We start from the raw sequence: 18,558 nt of genomic DNA, 5'->3' as shown, positions 1-18,558 counted from the left end.
TGGGATATTATGGCCAAGTGGCTTTGAAGGGCTTCTTGTTAACAGGAAGACAGTACTGGGATGCCCTTGTGTTGAGGAAGGGAATAAGGCATATTCGTGAATGTTTCTGTTTTACCCATATAACTAATGAGTCTCCTTCGAAGGTTTAAGGGATCATCTCCTAAGGTTTAATGTGGCTTCTCTACAACAGATGCAAAGCTAGTGTGAATTGAAACTTCAGCACTGGTTTGACCCAAGGTTAATGTTGTGAACTGCTACCTACTGTATTAATTTCTGGTTTGTCTCTAGGGTGAATTGGAGAGACAGTTGCTCCAGGCTAATCCTATCCTGGAGGCCTTTGGAAATGCCAAGACAGTAAAGAATGACAACTCCTCAAGATTTGTGAGTATTACTATCTAGCACAGGTGCCAATATTCTACACTTTCCAGAGGGAAGACTTGATCTACTTTTGGGTGAATTGCTGTCAGGGATAGGACGACTGTCTGTGAGTGACTACCTTCAAATTAATCTGGGAAGCGAATTTCATTCAGTGAATTATCCAGAATGGACCTTAGAGGTTTCTGGAATGATGAAACCTGACTCTGTGCCAGGGTTGTCTATGATGATTTTTATTGTGAGTTTATTAGAGTCAGTTTTATCCTGAAGAGCAAATACTAGTCTTTATTTTGCTTGCTTTGGAGACAAGTGGACAGGGTCTGAGAGGCAGATGGTAGAGCTAGAGCTGGAACTAAATGAAAATGGCTGAAGCTAACTCTGAGGGAGGTGGAACTGTCTAGATCATATAGCACATGAAACTGAAGGGACCCTGGTTGTGGAAAATCTAGGCTGAAATATAATGAATTTGAATTGTAGGGTGTCTGAATGTCAGGAATGTCTGAAAGTGTTTGGTATCTTGTTTGTTAAATTGCTGTTGTGATCAGCAGGCATTGCGCATTGGCTGACCTTATGTTTTGCGTAAAACCTGCCTGACCTGTTCTGAATTTCCTTTCCTGGATTAAAAAGAGAAGGTTTACCTTTGCTGTTTACTGCTGTTACCAGATAGAATGAGTACTAATCTTAATGCTATTGTCTTCCTCTTAGGGCAAGTTCATCAGAATCAACTTTGATGTCAATGGCTACATTGTTGGAGCCAATATCGAGACCTGTATCCTTTCTGTGACCGCATAAAAGGAGGAGTTAAAGGCTTTAGAGGTGTCAATAATGGTACCTAACAATCTCTTTGCAACTGAGGTCAGGTCGAGAAAGTGGTAGGAAGCACTTAAATTTATGCTAGGAAGATTACTGTTGTAGTCTTCTGCTTCTTCGTGCAGTATTTTGTGACCTTTGTGATCACGGTGGACATCTTTTCTGAATGAATGCATTCTAATCTCAGGAGGCTGAAATGAAAGCGTAAACTGTGATAAGATGAATAGCTTTGAAATTTCATAAGCCATTCTCGCTTCTGTCCAAGGCAGGTAGGGATGGATGGCCACTGTTTTTTTGGCTTTTTATCAGTTAAGCGTCTCTTTTCATAGCCATCATTCAGAAGCTGGCAGAACTGAGACCAGAAGCTCAGTGGGTCGTTGACTGATAATGGTTGCTAAATCAATACCCCTGATAATTGATATGAGGAAAACATCAGGTAGTATGAATTTTTTCTCTTGCCATAGAATAGGAAGTGATTTGTATGTCCTGCCATATGCCTTGACTCCCTGAAGATCTGCTGGAGAAGTCACGTGCAATTCGTCAAGCCAAAGAGGAGAGAACCTTCCACATCTTTTACTACCTGCTGTCTGGGGCAGGGGAGCATTTGAAGAGTAAGTTTGATTTTGTTGTAGTTATGGGGTTCCCTCAAAACAATGACAGAGGGTCCAAACCACTTGTAGACTAGGACCTGTTCCTTCATAGTTTCTTGGCTCTGCTTTTTAGATATGATCACTCCCTTCTCCGTTTCTTCTGTATACTCATGTGTCTGTCTGCCCTCCCCCTGGACTTCTTGGTTCCTGAAAACTTGCTTCTCTGGTTCCTTCCTGCACTTGTCTCCTTGCCAGCAATGACTCTACATCCTTCCTTATCTAAATCACTGTCCCATGTTTAGTCTTGTCTTGCATGATGTAAAACCTTCTAGTGCAGGAATGGTCCTACTGTGATGTACTCGGCGTTTAACTGAATGGAGAAAAGCTGTTAGCACCTAAGCAGCTCTAGAAGTCTAGGATCCTAGTGCACCTGGCTTTAATACCTCAGCCTAGTAATCAGGGTCCATGTTGTGCGAGAGCTGCAAACTGATCTGGAGGAAGGACAGGAGAGAACTTTCCTCGTAGTTGCTACTGTTTCAAGAGCTATATATTAACTTTCACTTGACTTGAAACAAATGAGGTGTCTGAAATGAAAGGCAAATTTACTTTCAAGTTAATCCCTGCTTCTTATAAACTTAGGGCATAATGATGATTGACGCTGCTTTGGTGCAGTAGTCCAGAGGAGGGAATAGAAAGAAGTAAGGCAGAAATGTAAAATACATTAGATGTTTGGGCTGCAGTAAAAGTGGGCTTAATCCCAGATTCATCCAGCACCTGCTAGCATATGCAAGTCTGAAATTTGATCTTAGCAGTAGCTTGTTGTCTGTGGGAAAAAAGCAAAAGCAAAAAAAAAAAAGCCATAATAACTTCTTTCTTGATTCTTTCCTAAGATGATCTGTTGCTGGAGCCTTACAACAAATATCGCTTCCTTTCCAATGGGCATGTTACGATCCCGGGTCAGCAAGACAAAGATATGTTTCAGGAGACCATGGAGGCAATGAAGATCATGGGCATCCCAGATGAGGAGCAAATAGGTATGAATCCTCTGAAGGGCTTGAAAATGCAAGATGAAAGAGGGAACAGATCGTATCTCTCTGGAGGTTGTGGGGTTTTTTGTTCTGGGGTTGTTTGGTTGGTTGGTTTGGATTTTTTGTTGCTTTTGTTTTGTCTGGTGTCCATTCCTGCCCCAAGTGAACAAGTGTGCAAGTGTTAAACTTAGTGGCTTTGGAGTGACCTACCTCAGGATCTACCAGCACAGTTTCAGTTTATACAGTTAAGGTTAGAAGTCAAGCGGCTAATGAAAACATGCTTCTGCTTACTGGTTTTGTTCCCAATCTGAAGGCTATGTATCTAGTTTATGAATAACACATCCAAGATACAAGAATCCCCTCATTCTCTTCTGCAATGCATGGCTTGTGTGCTCCCCCTATCCCTAAGCAGTGGCTTTAAAGTATCTAATCCAGCCACTGCTGGATTAGTACTTTGAGAATGGCCTGGTCATAGTGCCTTTCTTTCCAGCTTAACACTGAACTGCTGATCAGAAATTAATATTGTCTGATTCTGAGAGCACAGTACCGTGACAGTGAAGCTAGAATTGCATGCAGCCAGCACAAAGTACGGTGATATGTATTCACCAGAGCTCCGTGCTGTCTCATTCATGATCTGCCTCACTGGCTGGGAACTAGTGTTCTGCAAAATCTCAGTTTGTAGATATATAATGTCTTCGAAAACTAGGACTGATTTTTCTCTACACTGAAGCAAGCATCTGTGGTGGTTTCAGGTCACCGCCTCCCCTGCTGGAGGCTGCAGCTCTTGTAGCTGTAGGGGATATGTGCCTGTGGTTAACTATTGCTCTTCACAGTCCAGCCTGCTATAAATCCATGCTGTTGTTATCCATGATTTAATACACGTCTTGATATCCTGAATCATCTGAGACTGAAACTGCTGTACGGAGGTGAAAAGAAATTTGCCTGAACTGAATGAAAGAATTGGAAGCCTAATTTATTGTCAGGACCTTCTACTATGCTCAATTTTTTGAGTTGAGTTTTTAATGTATGCTCTAGGGCATGCCTTTGCTGTCACATAGATGAGCTATTGGTTCCAGCCACTACAGCAAAGATAGCTTTAGTGTTTTGCACTTGCTGTTCAAAGTATGAAATGCATTAATGATCCTTATAGGCTTAGGAGAACAATACACAGAGTAGCTGGCTGGTAGGCTTACTTAGTTTTGATGTAAAGTCTAAGCACTAACTATCTTCATTTGTGAGACAACATCAAAACAAGCTGTCTGTCCAAGTGCCCGGACTCCAGATTCAGCTGTCAAAACCACCGAATTTCATAACACGCCACTCTGGGAACATACATGTTTCTTTTCTGTTAGTCCTCATGTAGCATATATGGAGCCTTTGTTTGCTCTGCTATCAAAAGGATATTGTTTTAAAACAAATGTTTCTGTAACAGGTAGAAATTAGGGGACAACAAAATCTTTGGTACAAGATCCCCTTTGCAAGTGACTGGCAGTTTACTTTGCTCAAGGCAACTAGAAGCTATTATGCAATGAGCTTTCATTGATACACCGTGAAAACTGAATTGAATCTATGGCATTGAAGTATGTCTTTCCTGTCTCTTTCCTGTGTTTAACAGTAGCCGTAGAGGAAAGTAGTAGATTTTGGCCCTCTAAAAGAGAACAAACATTTTATCAAAAGATATAGATGTCGTAGGGTAGCACGTTACCCTCAGTCCTGTCTCCCACTTTACTATAGTGATGTTGAGAATGGATAAATTTCCAGGCTGTGTAGTCTTGAATAGAAGGAACAGGGCAAGTCCTGTGTCCTGAATGGGAGTCAGATAGAGGAATTACCTGTCATGTTTTTTCCAAATTCCAGAAAAATCTATGGGATGTTGACAAGGGCCTCTTAACCTTAACGTGTCAGGAAAGGTAACTGGGTCATATCAGGGCTTTTGGTGATGTCTGACATTAAGCTGCTATTATTATTTTAAAAGGTCTGCTGAAGGTTATCTCAGGTGTTCTTCAACTTGGCAACATAGTCTTCAAGAAGGAGCGTAATACAGACCAAGCCTCTATGCCAGACAATACAGGTAACCACTCTCCTTTCTCCCCCACCAAAGAGAAACGTAGAAAAAAGCCTACAGGAAGTTCTTGCAAGTAGACGAATGTATTACGATGTGTAGGGAATGCTGGAGTCTTGTTTTTCTTTAATGTAAATTATTTGTCAAGTGAGCTGATACTCTCCTTCATACGAATACAGACTGTTCTGCCAGGCGTGTGTTTGCAGCCACCCATGGGCAGGAATGTGGCACTGTTCTTGTGACAGGGCTAGGCAGGAAGCACACGTGATGGCCAGATGAAAAGGATTACTCTACTGGAATATGTAGTGTGTGTGTGTTTTAACCAAGCTAGGAATGATTACTCCTACAAACCTATATTATGAGACTTGAAGAAATGTTCTTTGCTGACTTTGTCGGTAGACTAGTAACTGTAAAAGTAAGGTGCATGGTTTTATGGTGAGTATCAAGTACGTGTACATCTTTTAATTGCACTGCCCACTGTTGCATGTGTAAATAGTACCATGTTTCACATGACAGAAGGCTGTCTGTTGGAAGACTTAGCTCTTAGACCTTCGTTATAGATGTACTGCAGAAATATAAGAGGTTGCTAATTTATCTTTTAAGTGTTTGTATTTTTGGCTATTATGGAAAATATGGCCTAAATGCATTTTGGGGAGGAGAGTAAACAAATTCGGGTTTTGCATCTTGAATCTGAAATACGGAGTTGCCTCAAAGACTAATCAGTAAATGAAGACAGAACAATTAGCTTGATTAAGAAATCCGTTACTTGACGTATCTTTAAATTAATTACAGACCATGAACTTTCTAAAGCTTCCGTGTTATGACTTAATGGCATGAGAGTGTCGCTTCAAATTTACTTTTGTGGCTTCTGGAGAAACTCAATGGCCTGTAGTATGGGTTGCAAGAGTTTTTGGGGGATTTTCTTGTTTTGAAGATACCTTTCTTTGTCTCATCAACCAGTTCTTCTTTTTTTTTTTTTTTTATAAGCTGTTTCATGACTCTCTTGCGAAAACAGTTGCAGGAATGTTTTTCTCTTGCTTTTTGTGAGAAGAACAAAAGAACATTAATATTTTTGTTTCCTTTTACCATCTTTAGCTGCTCAGAAGGTGTCTCACCTTTTGGGTATCAATGTGACGGATTTCACGAGAGGTATCCTGACTCCTCGCATCAAAGTTGGGCGAGATTATGTCCAGAAAGCTCAGACCAAAGAGCAGGTATGAGTTTTCTAAAAATTAATGAGTACTTTAGTCTTTAATCTTGCTGTCATAAAGCTAACAAATGTATTAGAGGTTTCTGTAGCGTTTAATAACCATTTTTGCAATGTATGGTAACCACACTTGAATAATGTAACTTACATATTGCTTCTAGTATTTGCTCACTTGATCTGTATAAAAATAGAAATCACCCTGCCCCTGGAGCACTCTTTCTCATTTGGGGAAAAAAAAAAAAAAAGAGAACACAACTCCCCTAGTTTTGGTGACTGGCTGTCCCAAGGGAGTAAGTTCCTTCAGTGCTGTATGTGAGGATGACATTTTCAAGTTGCTGTAATACAGAAAGTACCATTTTTGAGTAGGTCAGGGTGGAAGAATTTGCTGTTTACCCTTGAAACTGATTGTAAATTTTGTGACGCTCTTGAATTGGTTTGTGCTCTAAATGAAACCTGATCTAGGAGCTGGTGGCCTCCTGAATGGAGCAAAGCCTGTGCGCTTGCTGCAGGGCTTCTTTATAAACACATCCTTATTCTCAGTGTAAATAAACATGCTCCCATAACATGGAAGGGATTAGGAAGAGAATGAAGTCTAGAAATAGTCACAGGCTACCTTTCCATTTTGATATTTAACTTCTTACTATACGTAGTATTTTTGTGTCAGTCAGAGGTAGGATAGTGACATGGAAGGGAGGCACTGGTCTTCACAAATCCTAAATTACAAAAGACTTTAAATGTTTTTCTTTGGGCCTATGGAACGTGCTATGTTGCTATAGTCTTTGGAGGTGACTGGGCATAATTTTTCTTGTCTGAATACTGGCCATCGGTTTCTCTAACAGGCAGGATTCTGAAATTTGGCTCTAACACGCTAATTTAGTAAGATGAATTCTTTGCTCTTGTTTATGGACTGTCGCTGTGCCATCTACTTTTCATTGGGAATAACCTCTAAAATGAGCCTTGTTCAGTGAATTTGGTGGTGGAGAGAAAAATCTCAGACTACATTGGGCCGTTAGGTGCCAAAACAGTGTAATCTGTGCCTTCTTTTGGAATATAACTCCTGATCTCTGTCTTTTTTCTGTTTAGGCTGACTTTGCCATTGAAGCGCTGGCTAAAGCCACTTACGAACGTATGTTCCGGTGGCTGGTTATGCGTATCAACAAGGCATTGGATAAGACCAAGCGACAGGGTGCGTCCTTCATTGGGATCCTTGACATTGCTGGCTTTGAGATTTTCGAGGTAAGGAGATGTCAGGTCCTTGCACTTAGCACAGTTTACCATGGAGCAAAGGCTGCTGAAGGAAATCCCTTTAAAACTGGAAAAGACAATATAGTTTTGGAAAGGATGTGTATTCTGCGTTTGTTATTTGAGATCTTTGCTGATGTGAACTGTCAGATAAGTTATTAAGTAACTTAAGCGGTTCATTCTTTAGTATTTTATGTATTCTGCAAGGGTTTTGTCTCACTGCTGTGTATTCTGGTGCTTGCATCCTTTTTGGCATGTGCATTAGAATTATTTTAATTTCACAGTTACAGGTGTTCTTGACCCTTTATAGCTCATAGCTTAAGTGTTTGCTAACCTACAAAAGAGTCTCTTTAATGTAGAGTTATGGATCACCACTGGACTTAAAATTTTATGTCCCATTAGTCTGTCCCAAAACGTTTAATGGATGATCCGCTGAAACCTATTTGCATCGTTAAAAATTGTCAGAGATAGTTTCTTCTTCCTGCTAATGTGTTTTGGAAAAGACAAAGACAGGGTAGACCAAATCAGATCCAACACAAATTCTGACTTACGTATGCTCCTTTCTGCAAGAAGCCTGAAAATCGGGGATCAGAGTGTGGTTTCACATACAGCTAAACGGATTTAACTGCAGCTCCTTGATGCAGAAAAGGAGTGAACTTGTTCGTTTTGCCCTCTGCTGCCTCTGGCTGCAATTCCTTGTACTGTTCACCTCGCTAGCCCTGTGGAAAGCATTTTCTTAGGGTGTTTTATAATTGAGTCATTCTGCAAAGGGGAATCTGAGCATAAAAACTGATGCAAGATAAATGTAGGAGAGGAAGAGCTCAAGGAAATTTGAGGGAGAGATGGAAAAGAGGGGAAGTATGGAGCTCCCTCTATAGGTGGCAGTGAACTGTTAGGCCAAACCATTATGTCTATGAAACAGCAATTTTAGAATGTGGCTTTGCGTTATACTTGCTCTGAAGCAGCCACAGGCTGCCACCAAAAAGAACTATCCTGCCATTATCCCAGCCAGGGAGCTCCTATCAACTTGTGTTATGCTGGACCTAGCTCATGTGCAGCTGCAAAGTGAACTGGACCAATTTGTTGATGAAATGGAAAACTAAGAGACAGAGAAGTTAGTTTCCTCCTGCCCCGATCAGTCTAGCTTTGGTTTCGTGGTTGCTGGATCTCATGAAAAGAGAGGAGTGGAAATACATGGTTAAGAATTACTGAAACGTGGAGGAAGTAGAACAGGACCGTTCTCTTTAGCAGCTGCAGTATATTTGGTGTGCTCTAACATGAAAATGCACCTTGTCCATACAGTTTGAAGAAATCTAGAGATATTGATGAAATTTCCCTCACTTTCCTTGCCCTGATTTTATATATGAGGATTAAAAAGGGACTTTCCAGTCCACATGCTTTTAGGAATTTGTCTTCAGGCTTCTGTTGCTTCATCTTCCTATGAGGAGTGCTTGCCAGCTCTGAGTTTGTGAGGAATCTTTTCTGTTCCCGGGTTAAGTAGCTGCAGTAATTCTTCTGCTGTTTACAACTAAACATTCTTTTGTGAAGTCTGAGGAACAGTGTGTATGAACTTCCCTAGGGATTGTGGCAGTGATGCAGTGGCACATGACGGGAAAGACAGTTCATAAGCAAATGGACTTACTGACGAAGGGCTCTCCACCCCACACGGAACACTAGCTTAAATTCCTGAGCTATAGATGTGATCTTTCATGCTTAGAGAATAGTAGGTGTGTCTTCAAAAGCAGCTGTTCAAACATCTTTCTTCCTTTTTCTTGGTTAGTTGAACTCCTTTGAGCAGTTGTGCATTAACTACACAAATGAAAAGTTGCAGCAGCTATTTAACCACACCATGTTCATTCTGGAGCAAGAGGAGTACCAGAGGGAGGGCATCGAGTGGAATTTCATTGACTTTGGCCTGGATCTGCAGCCCTGCATTGACCTCATAGAGAAGCCGGTAAGCTTTTTGTTCTATGACTGAGCAGCAAAAAAATGGCTGCACTAATTTTATCATTGAGCACATAACCTCTACCTGTGGACTGGAAACTTGTGGTATGCTTTTGACACTGTGGTATGCTTAGAAGTGGAATTAAACAGCTTCCACTTTGTCTGAAAGTATGTCACCGATAAATCTGTTAGTATCAGTTCTGTAGGAAATATGGCATGAAAACAGTCAGACACGTTTTCCTCTTACAAAGTTGTATTCATTTGTGTAGATCTGCATGGTGCTAGATGAATGTGTGGCTTACCGTAAGTAGTATGAACTTTCCTACTTAACTGTAAGTGTGATAAGCTGTGAATACCTGTTGCTTTTGTTCTGCTTTAATGAAACTTGGAAATTTACAAATTTCATAGTAGATGTTCCAATAGTAAGGACTAGTTTGTGAAATGTTCTACTGTGGTCTTCTGCATTTAGACACCTGGATATTTGGAGAACAGTGTAACAGGGTTCCTTCTCTTAAAACGATTTTTTTTTTTCTACATAAAACAACCTAGACAAGTGTCATGGAAGAGCCCTTCTAACAGTGTTCAGAATTCAGATAAGGATTTTGAAGACTTGTTAACAACTTCTATTAGTATGGAAGTATTTGAACTGATACCACACAACAGGTGAATGTGGTGGGGATCAGGCTTAGGTATCCTTTTTATTTTTTCTAGCCATCTAAAGGTGTTTGTTATTGGTGTAGTCATGTATTAATGATGTTTTGATGTTTCCCTTCTTTAAGGCTGGGCCTCCTGGTATACTGGCCCTGCTGGATGAAGAGTGCTGGTTCCCAAAAGCAACAGACAAAAGCTTTGTGGAAAAAGTTGTACAAGAACAAGGCACCCACCCCAAATTTCAGAAGCCAAAACAGCTGAAAGACAAAGCTGACTTCTGTATCATACATTATGCTGGCAAGGTAAAGAATTAGTGGCTAAAACGTCAACACTGGAATATCTTCTGTGTTTCCTAATGTATAACCACTGCTTCTTAGAAATGGCTGCGTACCAAAGTAACTGGCTATGGGAAACCAGTGGGAGATTTCATGAAGTTGTTCTGTTGTTGTGAACCTTACAGGGCCTAAGGGGATTTGCCTACAAGTTGTATATATATGTATGGCTGAAGACCTATCAAAATGACACCAATTTAAATTTGTTCTCTGTGACTTGGTGAGATTTGAGGTACTTTTCAGAAACGTTTCATCAAGACTTCCCCACCAAAAATGATGATGATGCAGTTGTTTTTTGTGTCACGCTCTGGGTGGTGCAAACTAGCATTGCAAATCCATTCCCTTTACTGACAGAACAGAACATGCAGCTGTTTCTTACTGTTTGAAATTTGTAGGTATGCTTGATTAGATGGCAAATCCAAGAATGATTAGATAATCTGCTGTTGATTGTGCAAACATCAATTTATCTTCTCCAGGTGGATTATAAAGCAGATGAATGGCTGATGAAGAACATGGATCCACTGAATGATAACATTGCTACTCTTCTCCACCAGTCATCGGATAAGTTTGTGTCTGAGCTGTGGAAAGACGGTATGCAATTAAATTTAATCTCATTTATTTTCTCTTGCTTTATGTGGAAAAGTTTGTTTGATCATCAGAAGCCTGTGATGACCTGTGTTGCTTTTTTCCCTGAAGGCTAAGCCACCAAGATGAGCATTATCTGGAACATCCTTTGCTTAGATCATGGTATCTCATTTCAAGTTCGCTGCAAGTCAAGAGAAAGGTTCACTTGCATCAACTTACATTAAGCTTACCGCATATATAGTGATTATTTCTCAAAACCAGGAATGCCAGGATAAAATATGAGTGCACCATTATGTCCCAGTAGCTTGCATAGCTGTGACACTCAAACACAAGATCTGAGATTGAATCTATGTTTTCAGTTCTGCAACTAGTGTGTTCTTTCTGCCGTGCTGTTCAGTATTTTACTCTATCTTCTCTGGGTTTTATCTGCTTTTGAGTCTTATGTTTCTGTCACTTTCTGTGGTGGGTTTTCTTTGACGTCTCTGTCTGTTGCAGAGATGCAGAACGTTCAGAGAGCCTATTTCTATCAACACTTTCCTATTCTTCATCTAGAACCAGGTGACTGAGAAACCCAGCTGTTGTGTCATGTGTGTAATGCATTCTAGAGCCATGCAAGAAGTGCTTCCGTTAACTTCTCTTTGTCCCTTTGTCATACCTGCTTGTCTTTCTTGTTCATTTCCTTTGCTTTGTGCTAGTAGCTCCTCACGGACTTCAAAACAAAAGCAAAAGTCACCTTGCAAGTGGATACAAGAAAAATATAGACCTGTCCAGGTGCTAAAGGTTGCTCTTGCAAGACTTGCGTAGCAACAGCTACAAGAAAATCCCTGTCAACTGATTGAAAGTAGAGCTAGCAGGGCTGTATTTCTTGCAAGATTTGGAAGGAAGATTTCTGAGACTGAAATCCAGTTTATCATTGATTCTAGTATTGGGATTTGGCTTCAGCTGCTGATCATTAAAAAAGAGTTAGTTTGTCAAAGGAAATTTTACTGCATGAAAAATGGCTGCCAGCCACTTGTGCCTTACAAGGCCTTTGCTGTGTGAGGCTCGTTTTGGGCTTGAAATGCCAACTGAAACACAGCTCATTCGTTCTCATTTATTGTTCTTAGCTGGATCTTCGGTTGCAAGTGACTGTCCTTTTTGCTATCTTGATGTAGATTGCAGGGCTCAAGATTTTTAAGAGGATTGTTCCAGCCGCAATCTGGGACAGTCTTATGTGGATTTCCCTGTCATGTCATCTAGTAACATAACCTTCTTTTCTTTCTGATAAGGCAACCTTGACCCTATTCTAACAGCTGCTCCAGAACTGAGCAGTTCCAAACTAGTATTAGCTATAAATCAGAGTATCCTTTCTTGTTTCTTCTTTTGTAGAGGTCTCTCTTAGCAGCTTTTTAAATCAGAAGCCAGTTGAGCACAAGCTCGTGTATTTTCTGAAGTGAAGATTGGCAGCCTGAGTGTAGGCATCAGCCAGCCACTAAAGATCAAGTAGTAGCTTAAAGCCCTTAAAGGTGTACTGGAGGTGTGGAAACTTACAGTGATACAGTTCATTTTGGTTGGATGGGTGAATTTTTATCTCAGCCTAGGAGTGCAGTGGGGAAAAGTAATGCTTTAGTTTAGTGTTGCCCCTGCTACTCTCAGATCTAGCTAGCTTCCGTTGGGGGGGAAAAAAACATCTGTGGAGTCCACCCATCAAGGTGATAGTTCCATCAGTGCTTGAATGTCACTGTGGCATAGTGGAGAAACTGTTGGGGCAGGGAGTTCTGACTTTCTCCTACTGGTATTGTTCACATCTCTGTCATAGAATACTTGTACTCCAAAAAAAACCTCAAACAGTGGTATCTTGAGGTTTGGTTTCTATCATGCCTTTTACCATGTTTGCTCAGTTTCCAAGTAGATACGGCTTTTCTGATCACCAATCATGGCAGTTCTGCCTGTAATGCAAGAGTGAAGCTGGGCTTTTTCTCTAACTCTGGCCCATTCTGTGTCAGAGTTAACTAATAGTTGACTCTGCTGGGCTAGCAGCTAGAACTCTTGGTTTGTTGTTTTTCATTGTAACCTAAGCAAGCAGAAGCATCTGAAACTCACTTCTAGATTGCTCTTCCAGAGCTGCCACCCAGAGCATCAGTAGAATGTGTTTGGGAGCAAGTTTGACTCCATCACTCAAACTTCCTGTAGTGAGCTGTTGCTTTTTTTTCCTTCCTGCTCCTATCCCTGCACAAATTCTGTACAGGAATCGACAACTGTGTAGAGATGAAGCAAAAAGGATCCTGCAGCTCCTCTCATTTATCCTGTTCTACCCAGATGTTCTTTGCACGTTCCAATGCTTCCTTTGTTTGTGGCAGAATTTTAACTCTCTTTCTTTGCTCTCTCTAGTTGACCGTATTGTTGGGCTGGATCAGGTGGCTGGTATGTCAGATACAGCATTGCCAGGGGCCTTTAAAACCAGGAAGGGTATGTTCCGAACAGTGGGGCAGCTCTATAAAGAACAGCTGGCTAAACTGATGGCTACCTTGAGGAACACCAACCCCAACTTCGTCCGTTGCATCATCCCCAACCATGAGAAGAAGGTAAAGACAGTCAGAACAGTACAGCCCGTGCAGTCTTACATGGGCTTCCTGGGGCCTGTGGCTGGGTTGCTATCTTTTGTCGGGTTTTGCAAGAGACCTTAAAGAGGTCCTGTTCTCTCAGGATATCTCTTTACCATCATCCTAAATAAATGTATACTTACCAAAATTTTGGGGACTGATCTCTGCTGCTGTTCTAAGTTGGCATAAAAGCTTTCAATTGCTTCTAAGTGGAAAAGAGAGAACTAGCTGCTTTAAAAAGAGGGGGAGCCAAGGGAGTAAACCTCTTTTGTAAAAGCTTTGTGGTATTTATAAAATATACTTTTTCCTCACTAGGCTGGAAAACTAGATCCCCACTTGGTCCTCGACCAGCTTCGCTGTAACGGAGTGCTGGAGGGAATCCGTATTTGTCGTCAAGGTTTCCCCAACAGAGTTGTATTTCAGGAATTCAGGCAAAGGTAAGGCCTAGAAAAGAATCTGAAGCAGTTTTTACTCTGGCAAAGTTAAGACATAAGTGCAAAAATTTTTTTTTTTTATTGAAACTAGTTTGCTACTGTTTTCCAAGGCAGGACATCTGTCGCTTGGTGTTCCCTGGCATAAAGCCTCCCAAAATCATCTTTGACTTTCTCTAGTAAGTGTGTAGTTAAGGTGAGGTGTAGAGGACCCCATCTAAGACTGCTGCTTCATACTGTGTTGTCTAGAGATGCAATCTTTTTCTTCTAACAAGACCGTAAACTATCAGACTCATAATGGCATAGGAATGCATTACTGCTTTCTTTTGTTTGTTCTCGTTTTCAAATATACTTGTATAACTAGTCTAAGGCTTTCTCTTTTTCAGATATGAAATCTTAACTCCAAATGCAATTCCCAAAGGATTTATGGATGGAAAGCAGGCTTGTGTGCTGATGGTAAGACATTCCAGAAACTCTGCTTGAATAAACTTCACGGATGTGGTTTGGAAATCAGAGTTGTGCAGGTTAAATATATCTAGTACTCACAGACCAAAAATCCAAAGTCAAATGTTTTGTCTGAGAGAAGAAGGGTGCAGGAAGCTCTCTTGGCTTAGCAGATGGAGGCTTTTGACTAGCATGAGGTTCAGTAATCCTAGGCAAAAAGGATCTTTCTGTTTCCACAGATGCATAGACTTTGAGATGCCAGCAGTATTCATGGAATCGAAATGCTTAGAAGCATTAACGTTATCTTTAGCACATGCTTGAAGTATGAGCTTCAACAAACTTGTAAGGGCCTACTGATGACAAATGCTCTCAGTGAAGGCTCCAGTTAATTTCTGTGGAATTGCCTGCTTCAAAGGGAAAGCTTTGGCTCTGTAGCTTGAAGTCTAGGGGAGACAGAATTGAATTTGGCTGTAAGGGATTCCCCTTTTTCTGTCTTAAAGGAGTATACCTGATTTGTCTTAACTAGCATAACTGTTGACAGCAAGTCCTTTAAAGGATGGGAAAGCTGGCTGGGGTGCCTTTTTCTGACAAAGATTAGGACTGGGAAAAAATAAATAGGAGGGATCAACAGATGTGTCTCTTTTAGGGAAGGAAGAGGGCTCTGGGACTAGGCATATGTTCCTCACAGCATCCTTGTAGTTCTGGGTACTTGATGTGGTGTTGTATTAAACAAGGCTTTGTATCATATTTTCTGTCTCTGGTTACCTCTGTTTCATGCTGTGCTTGGCTGAGCTCCAACCCCTCTAATGGGGACAGGACTTAATTGGGAGCTAGCAACTTTGGTTGGCCTGAGTGGCTCATCGTAGGGAAGGGGTGTCTTAGAGCCATGACACACAAATGTGTTTTGTGGTGTTTCACATGAAGCAGTCTTTGCAGGAGATGAATTCTTCTCTTTCTCCTCTTAGATCAAAGCATTGGAGCTGGATTCCAACCTTTACCGAATTGGACAGAGTAAAGTGTTTTTCAGAGCTGGAGTCCTTGCTCATCTTGAAGAAGAGAGAGACCTGAAGATCACAGATGTCATTATTGGCTTCCAAGCATGCTGCAGAGGCTACCTGGCCAGAAAGTAAGGACCATATTTTGTAAAGTACACTATAAACGTTTATTTCTCCCTTTCAGGTACAAGTTTCTCTTCCAAAAAAGCTGAAAGAAGTTATTTTTTTTTGTCAGAAAGTCCATGATTTTTTTGGTTGTATATAACAGTTGATGGTGTTTTAGGGTTCTCTGATCTGTGTAGTGCCCGACTTCTGGCACCTGCAATAAACTCTGTGTGCTGCTATCCTCCATACTGCTAGAGCAGTAAAGTCTACTCCTCCCCATAGGAATACTATACAGAAGGCAAAGTTTTTGACAGAAGTGCTGGAAACTGCAAATGTGAAAATTAAAAGGTCTTAGTACAGTACTGATCCAGGAGGTGTAGGCTTTCTTTTAAGCGATTAGGTCAGACTGCAACTGCTAGAGTTCTAAAAACAAAAGTAGTATCTGTCAGGTTCGCAGGAAAACACACTTCTGTTTCAGAACTCCCTGTTTTGAAGTGAAAATAGTGAGGCTTTTCAGATTAGAAGACATTAGGGAAAAACTGTGTTAAATAGGAAATGGAATAAAGGAAAGGATAACCACTCTTACCTGAGCAGAAAAAACTTGAAAAGATAGAAGTGGTTCACTGGAAATTTTGTTGTTTATTTAGGAGGAAGCCTTCTAAAGTAAAAATTTAGACGTATGTAAGAAAGGGCTTGGTGGAGAGAATTGTGTGCCATGGTGGGTTCCTTTGTCTGACCTTTCCTTACCTTGCAGAGCCTTTGCCAAGCGCCAGCAGCAATTGACAGCCATGAAAGTTCTTCAGAGGAACTGTGCTGCCTATTTGAAACTGCGGAACTGGCAATGGTGGAGGTTGTTCACCAAGGTAATATTTTTTTCCCTTTGCAGTTTTGACAGTTTGGTTGCAATTTCAGCTTCTCAAGTTGAACCAGAGGACAAAAACTACTTCTACAATTGGACTGGCTTGCAGCTACACCTTCATTCATTTAGGCAGAGAATATAATTTCATAGCATATCTTATAGCTATGCGTTATGCCTGTGTAAACCAAGTGCAAGGCTATATCCAATTAATGTTGTGGAGAAGCAGAAGTCATCTTTTAATGCTTTGTGCCTAAGAAGAGTAAGAGGATGGCTTGCTTTGGTGGTATGGCACTTTGAAGAGTCACTTAGTAAGTGGCTAGTCAGTTTAATTAGACAAAAATTGTTAATACAGGGATGGCTTGCCGTCTCTTTCTCCAGGGTTTTAAGAGCAAAGGAAAAGCACTGAGGTCTGATCTTGCTGTTAGACATGTAGATATTTTACCTTTATAAAGATAATGAACACATGAAGAAACAGTCTCTCTTCTAAACATATGAGATTTCTTGCTTTTTAGCCATGAGACTTTGCAGCTAAATGAGACTTGACAACAGAGTTTAAACTTTTCTTCTTTTTCCTATGAAATGACTTCTAAGGTTTTTGATGGGAGAGCACAGAGATGGGTGTTTTTTGGTTTTTTGTTTACATTGACCTACCTGTGAATTTCCTCACTGTATTGCAACTTTTCTATTCTCCTGCTGTTACTACTTAGCCCTTGCGGGTCTGGAATTTACCCAGCCCTTTTTTGATGCATCTGTCCTGGGGGAGAAGTTGGGCAGGCAGAAAGTGTGGTATTGGCAGAGTAGATGATACTTAGTTCTCTATGAGCCTCCCAGTGTTCACCACAAAACAATTGGTCAGTCCTTCAAATGTGACGCTTATCTACAGTGTTGTTTTATTCAATGCTTATCAGGTACAAGAGCGTTTCTTCATGTTTTCCTTGTTCCTTGTACACATCTCATTACCTTGGTTTCCCTTTCAGGTGAAGCCCCTTCTGCAAGTAAGCAGACAGGAAGAGGAGATGATGGCCAAGGAAGAAGAGCTAATAAAGGTCAAGGAGAAGCAGCTAGCTGCAGAAAATAGACTGAGTGAGATGGAGACCTTCCAGGCCCAGGTGAGTTTACAAATCTCATGTGTAAAAGTCATTCTCTCTTTACCTGGCCAACTGCTTGAGAGCACCTCCTTTGCTTTATTGGTTTGATGGGCAAGCTGCAGGATTCCAGCTTGTTGAAATAGGTGACTTGACTGCCATCTTGTTCAATTTCCTTTGCCGTTCTTCCCAGCTCAGTTCATCTAGCAGGTCATTTTGTACAATGACCACCTATTGCCCTTCCATAGCCGTTATGTGAAGAAAAGTCTCCTTTGGCTGAGTATTATAGCAAGCTGGTTGTATTCAGCCTCGTCATTAATGGAATCCTTTTTGTTTGGAACACAAAAGGTGGCAGCAGGATCGTTTTTCTGTAGGGCTGATAATTACTGGTGTTACTTTTGCAAGGGAAAACTGGACCATCTCCTTATTTGAAATGGATATGGTCTTGAGAAATTTAAGGCTAACATAATATGTGGTTGTGGTGCATGGTTTGTGAAGGAGAACAAACACTGAAAACTGTGTTTTGATACTTGGCTTTTGATTAGCAGCAGGAGACTGCTACGGTGATTAAGACTAACTGTGGAACGCAGGAGCACGTGACTTCACTTAACACAGATTGCTAAGTGCTTTGGTAAATCAGAACTTGTCTTATTTCTGGCTTTGTGTCCAATGTAGTTAATGGCAGAGAAGATGCAGCTGCAGGAACAGTTGCAAGCAGAAACCGAACTCTGTGCTGAAGCTGAGGAGATAAGAGCCCGCCTGACAGCCAAGAAACAAGAACTGGAGGAGATATGTCATGACCTGGAAGCAAGGGTAGAGGAAGAGGAAGAACGATGTCAGCATCTGCAAGCTGAAAAGAAGAAAATGCAGCAGAACATCCAGGTAATGCCTTAGGAATGCTGTCTCTTGTCAGTAAAGAGGATAGTAAGGGTTAGAGTCGTTCTTTTGTCTCAGCTTAGAGGGAAATGGGAGAGAGAGAGAATAAAAAAAAAAAAAACCATAGAAAAATCTATCTGTGGAAATAGCAATAGAACACAGCGATTCTGGCGCTGAGCCTGAGGCGTTCAGTCAGTCATCTGGAATGAGTGTTCCGTTCTTGAAGATGAAGATGATGGCCACTTGTCAAATAATGAGACAGGTCTTTCCTTAAGCCAGGTGTTTTAGGAATGGTAGCATTCCTCTTTGCAAAATAGCATTGTTTATTCTGCTGGAAAACTTATTTGTTAGAATG

The 18,558-nt window shown here is 41.0% G+C and overlaps 1 protein-coding gene across 1 annotated transcript in view; it reads left to right on the top strand.

The window, feature by feature from the left end:
- Positions 1-18,558, top strand: part of MYH9 (myosin heavy chain 9) — a 56,187-nt gene that overhangs the window by 22,569 nt on the left and 15,060 nt on the right. The window contains exons 5-21 of the mRNA XM_009953572.2: positions 289-381; positions 1,081-1,144; positions 1,698-1,796; positions 2,666-2,809; positions 4,779-4,874; positions 5,961-6,079; positions 7,156-7,308; positions 9,095-9,268; positions 10,038-10,211; positions 10,718-10,832; positions 13,197-13,390; positions 13,724-13,845; positions 14,226-14,295; positions 15,249-15,409; positions 16,138-16,246; positions 17,220-17,351; positions 18,003-18,209. Of these exons, the coding sequence (XP_009951874.1) occupies positions 289-381; positions 1,081-1,144; positions 1,698-1,796; positions 2,666-2,809; positions 4,779-4,874; positions 5,961-6,079; positions 7,156-7,308; positions 9,095-9,268; positions 10,038-10,211; positions 10,718-10,832; positions 13,197-13,390; positions 13,724-13,845; positions 14,226-14,295; positions 15,249-15,409; positions 16,138-16,246; positions 17,220-17,351; positions 18,003-18,209 (2,226 nt within the window). The remainder of the gene's footprint in view (positions 1-288; positions 382-1,080; positions 1,145-1,697; positions 1,797-2,665; positions 2,810-4,778; positions 4,875-5,960; positions 6,080-7,155; positions 7,309-9,094; positions 9,269-10,037; positions 10,212-10,717; positions 10,833-13,196; positions 13,391-13,723; positions 13,846-14,225; positions 14,296-15,248; positions 15,410-16,137; positions 16,247-17,219; positions 17,352-18,002; positions 18,210-18,558) is intronic.

Source organism: Leptosomus discolor, chromosome 1, assembly GCF_034619465.1.
Source record: "Leptosomus discolor isolate bLepDis1 chromosome 1, bLepDis1.hap2, whole genome shotgun sequence".
Classification (NCBI taxonomy): Eukaryota; Metazoa; Chordata; class Aves; order Leptosomiformes; family Leptosomidae; genus Leptosomus; species Leptosomus discolor.
Note: the sequence above shows the minus strand (reverse complement) of the source record. Positions and strands in the feature narration are given on the sequence as shown.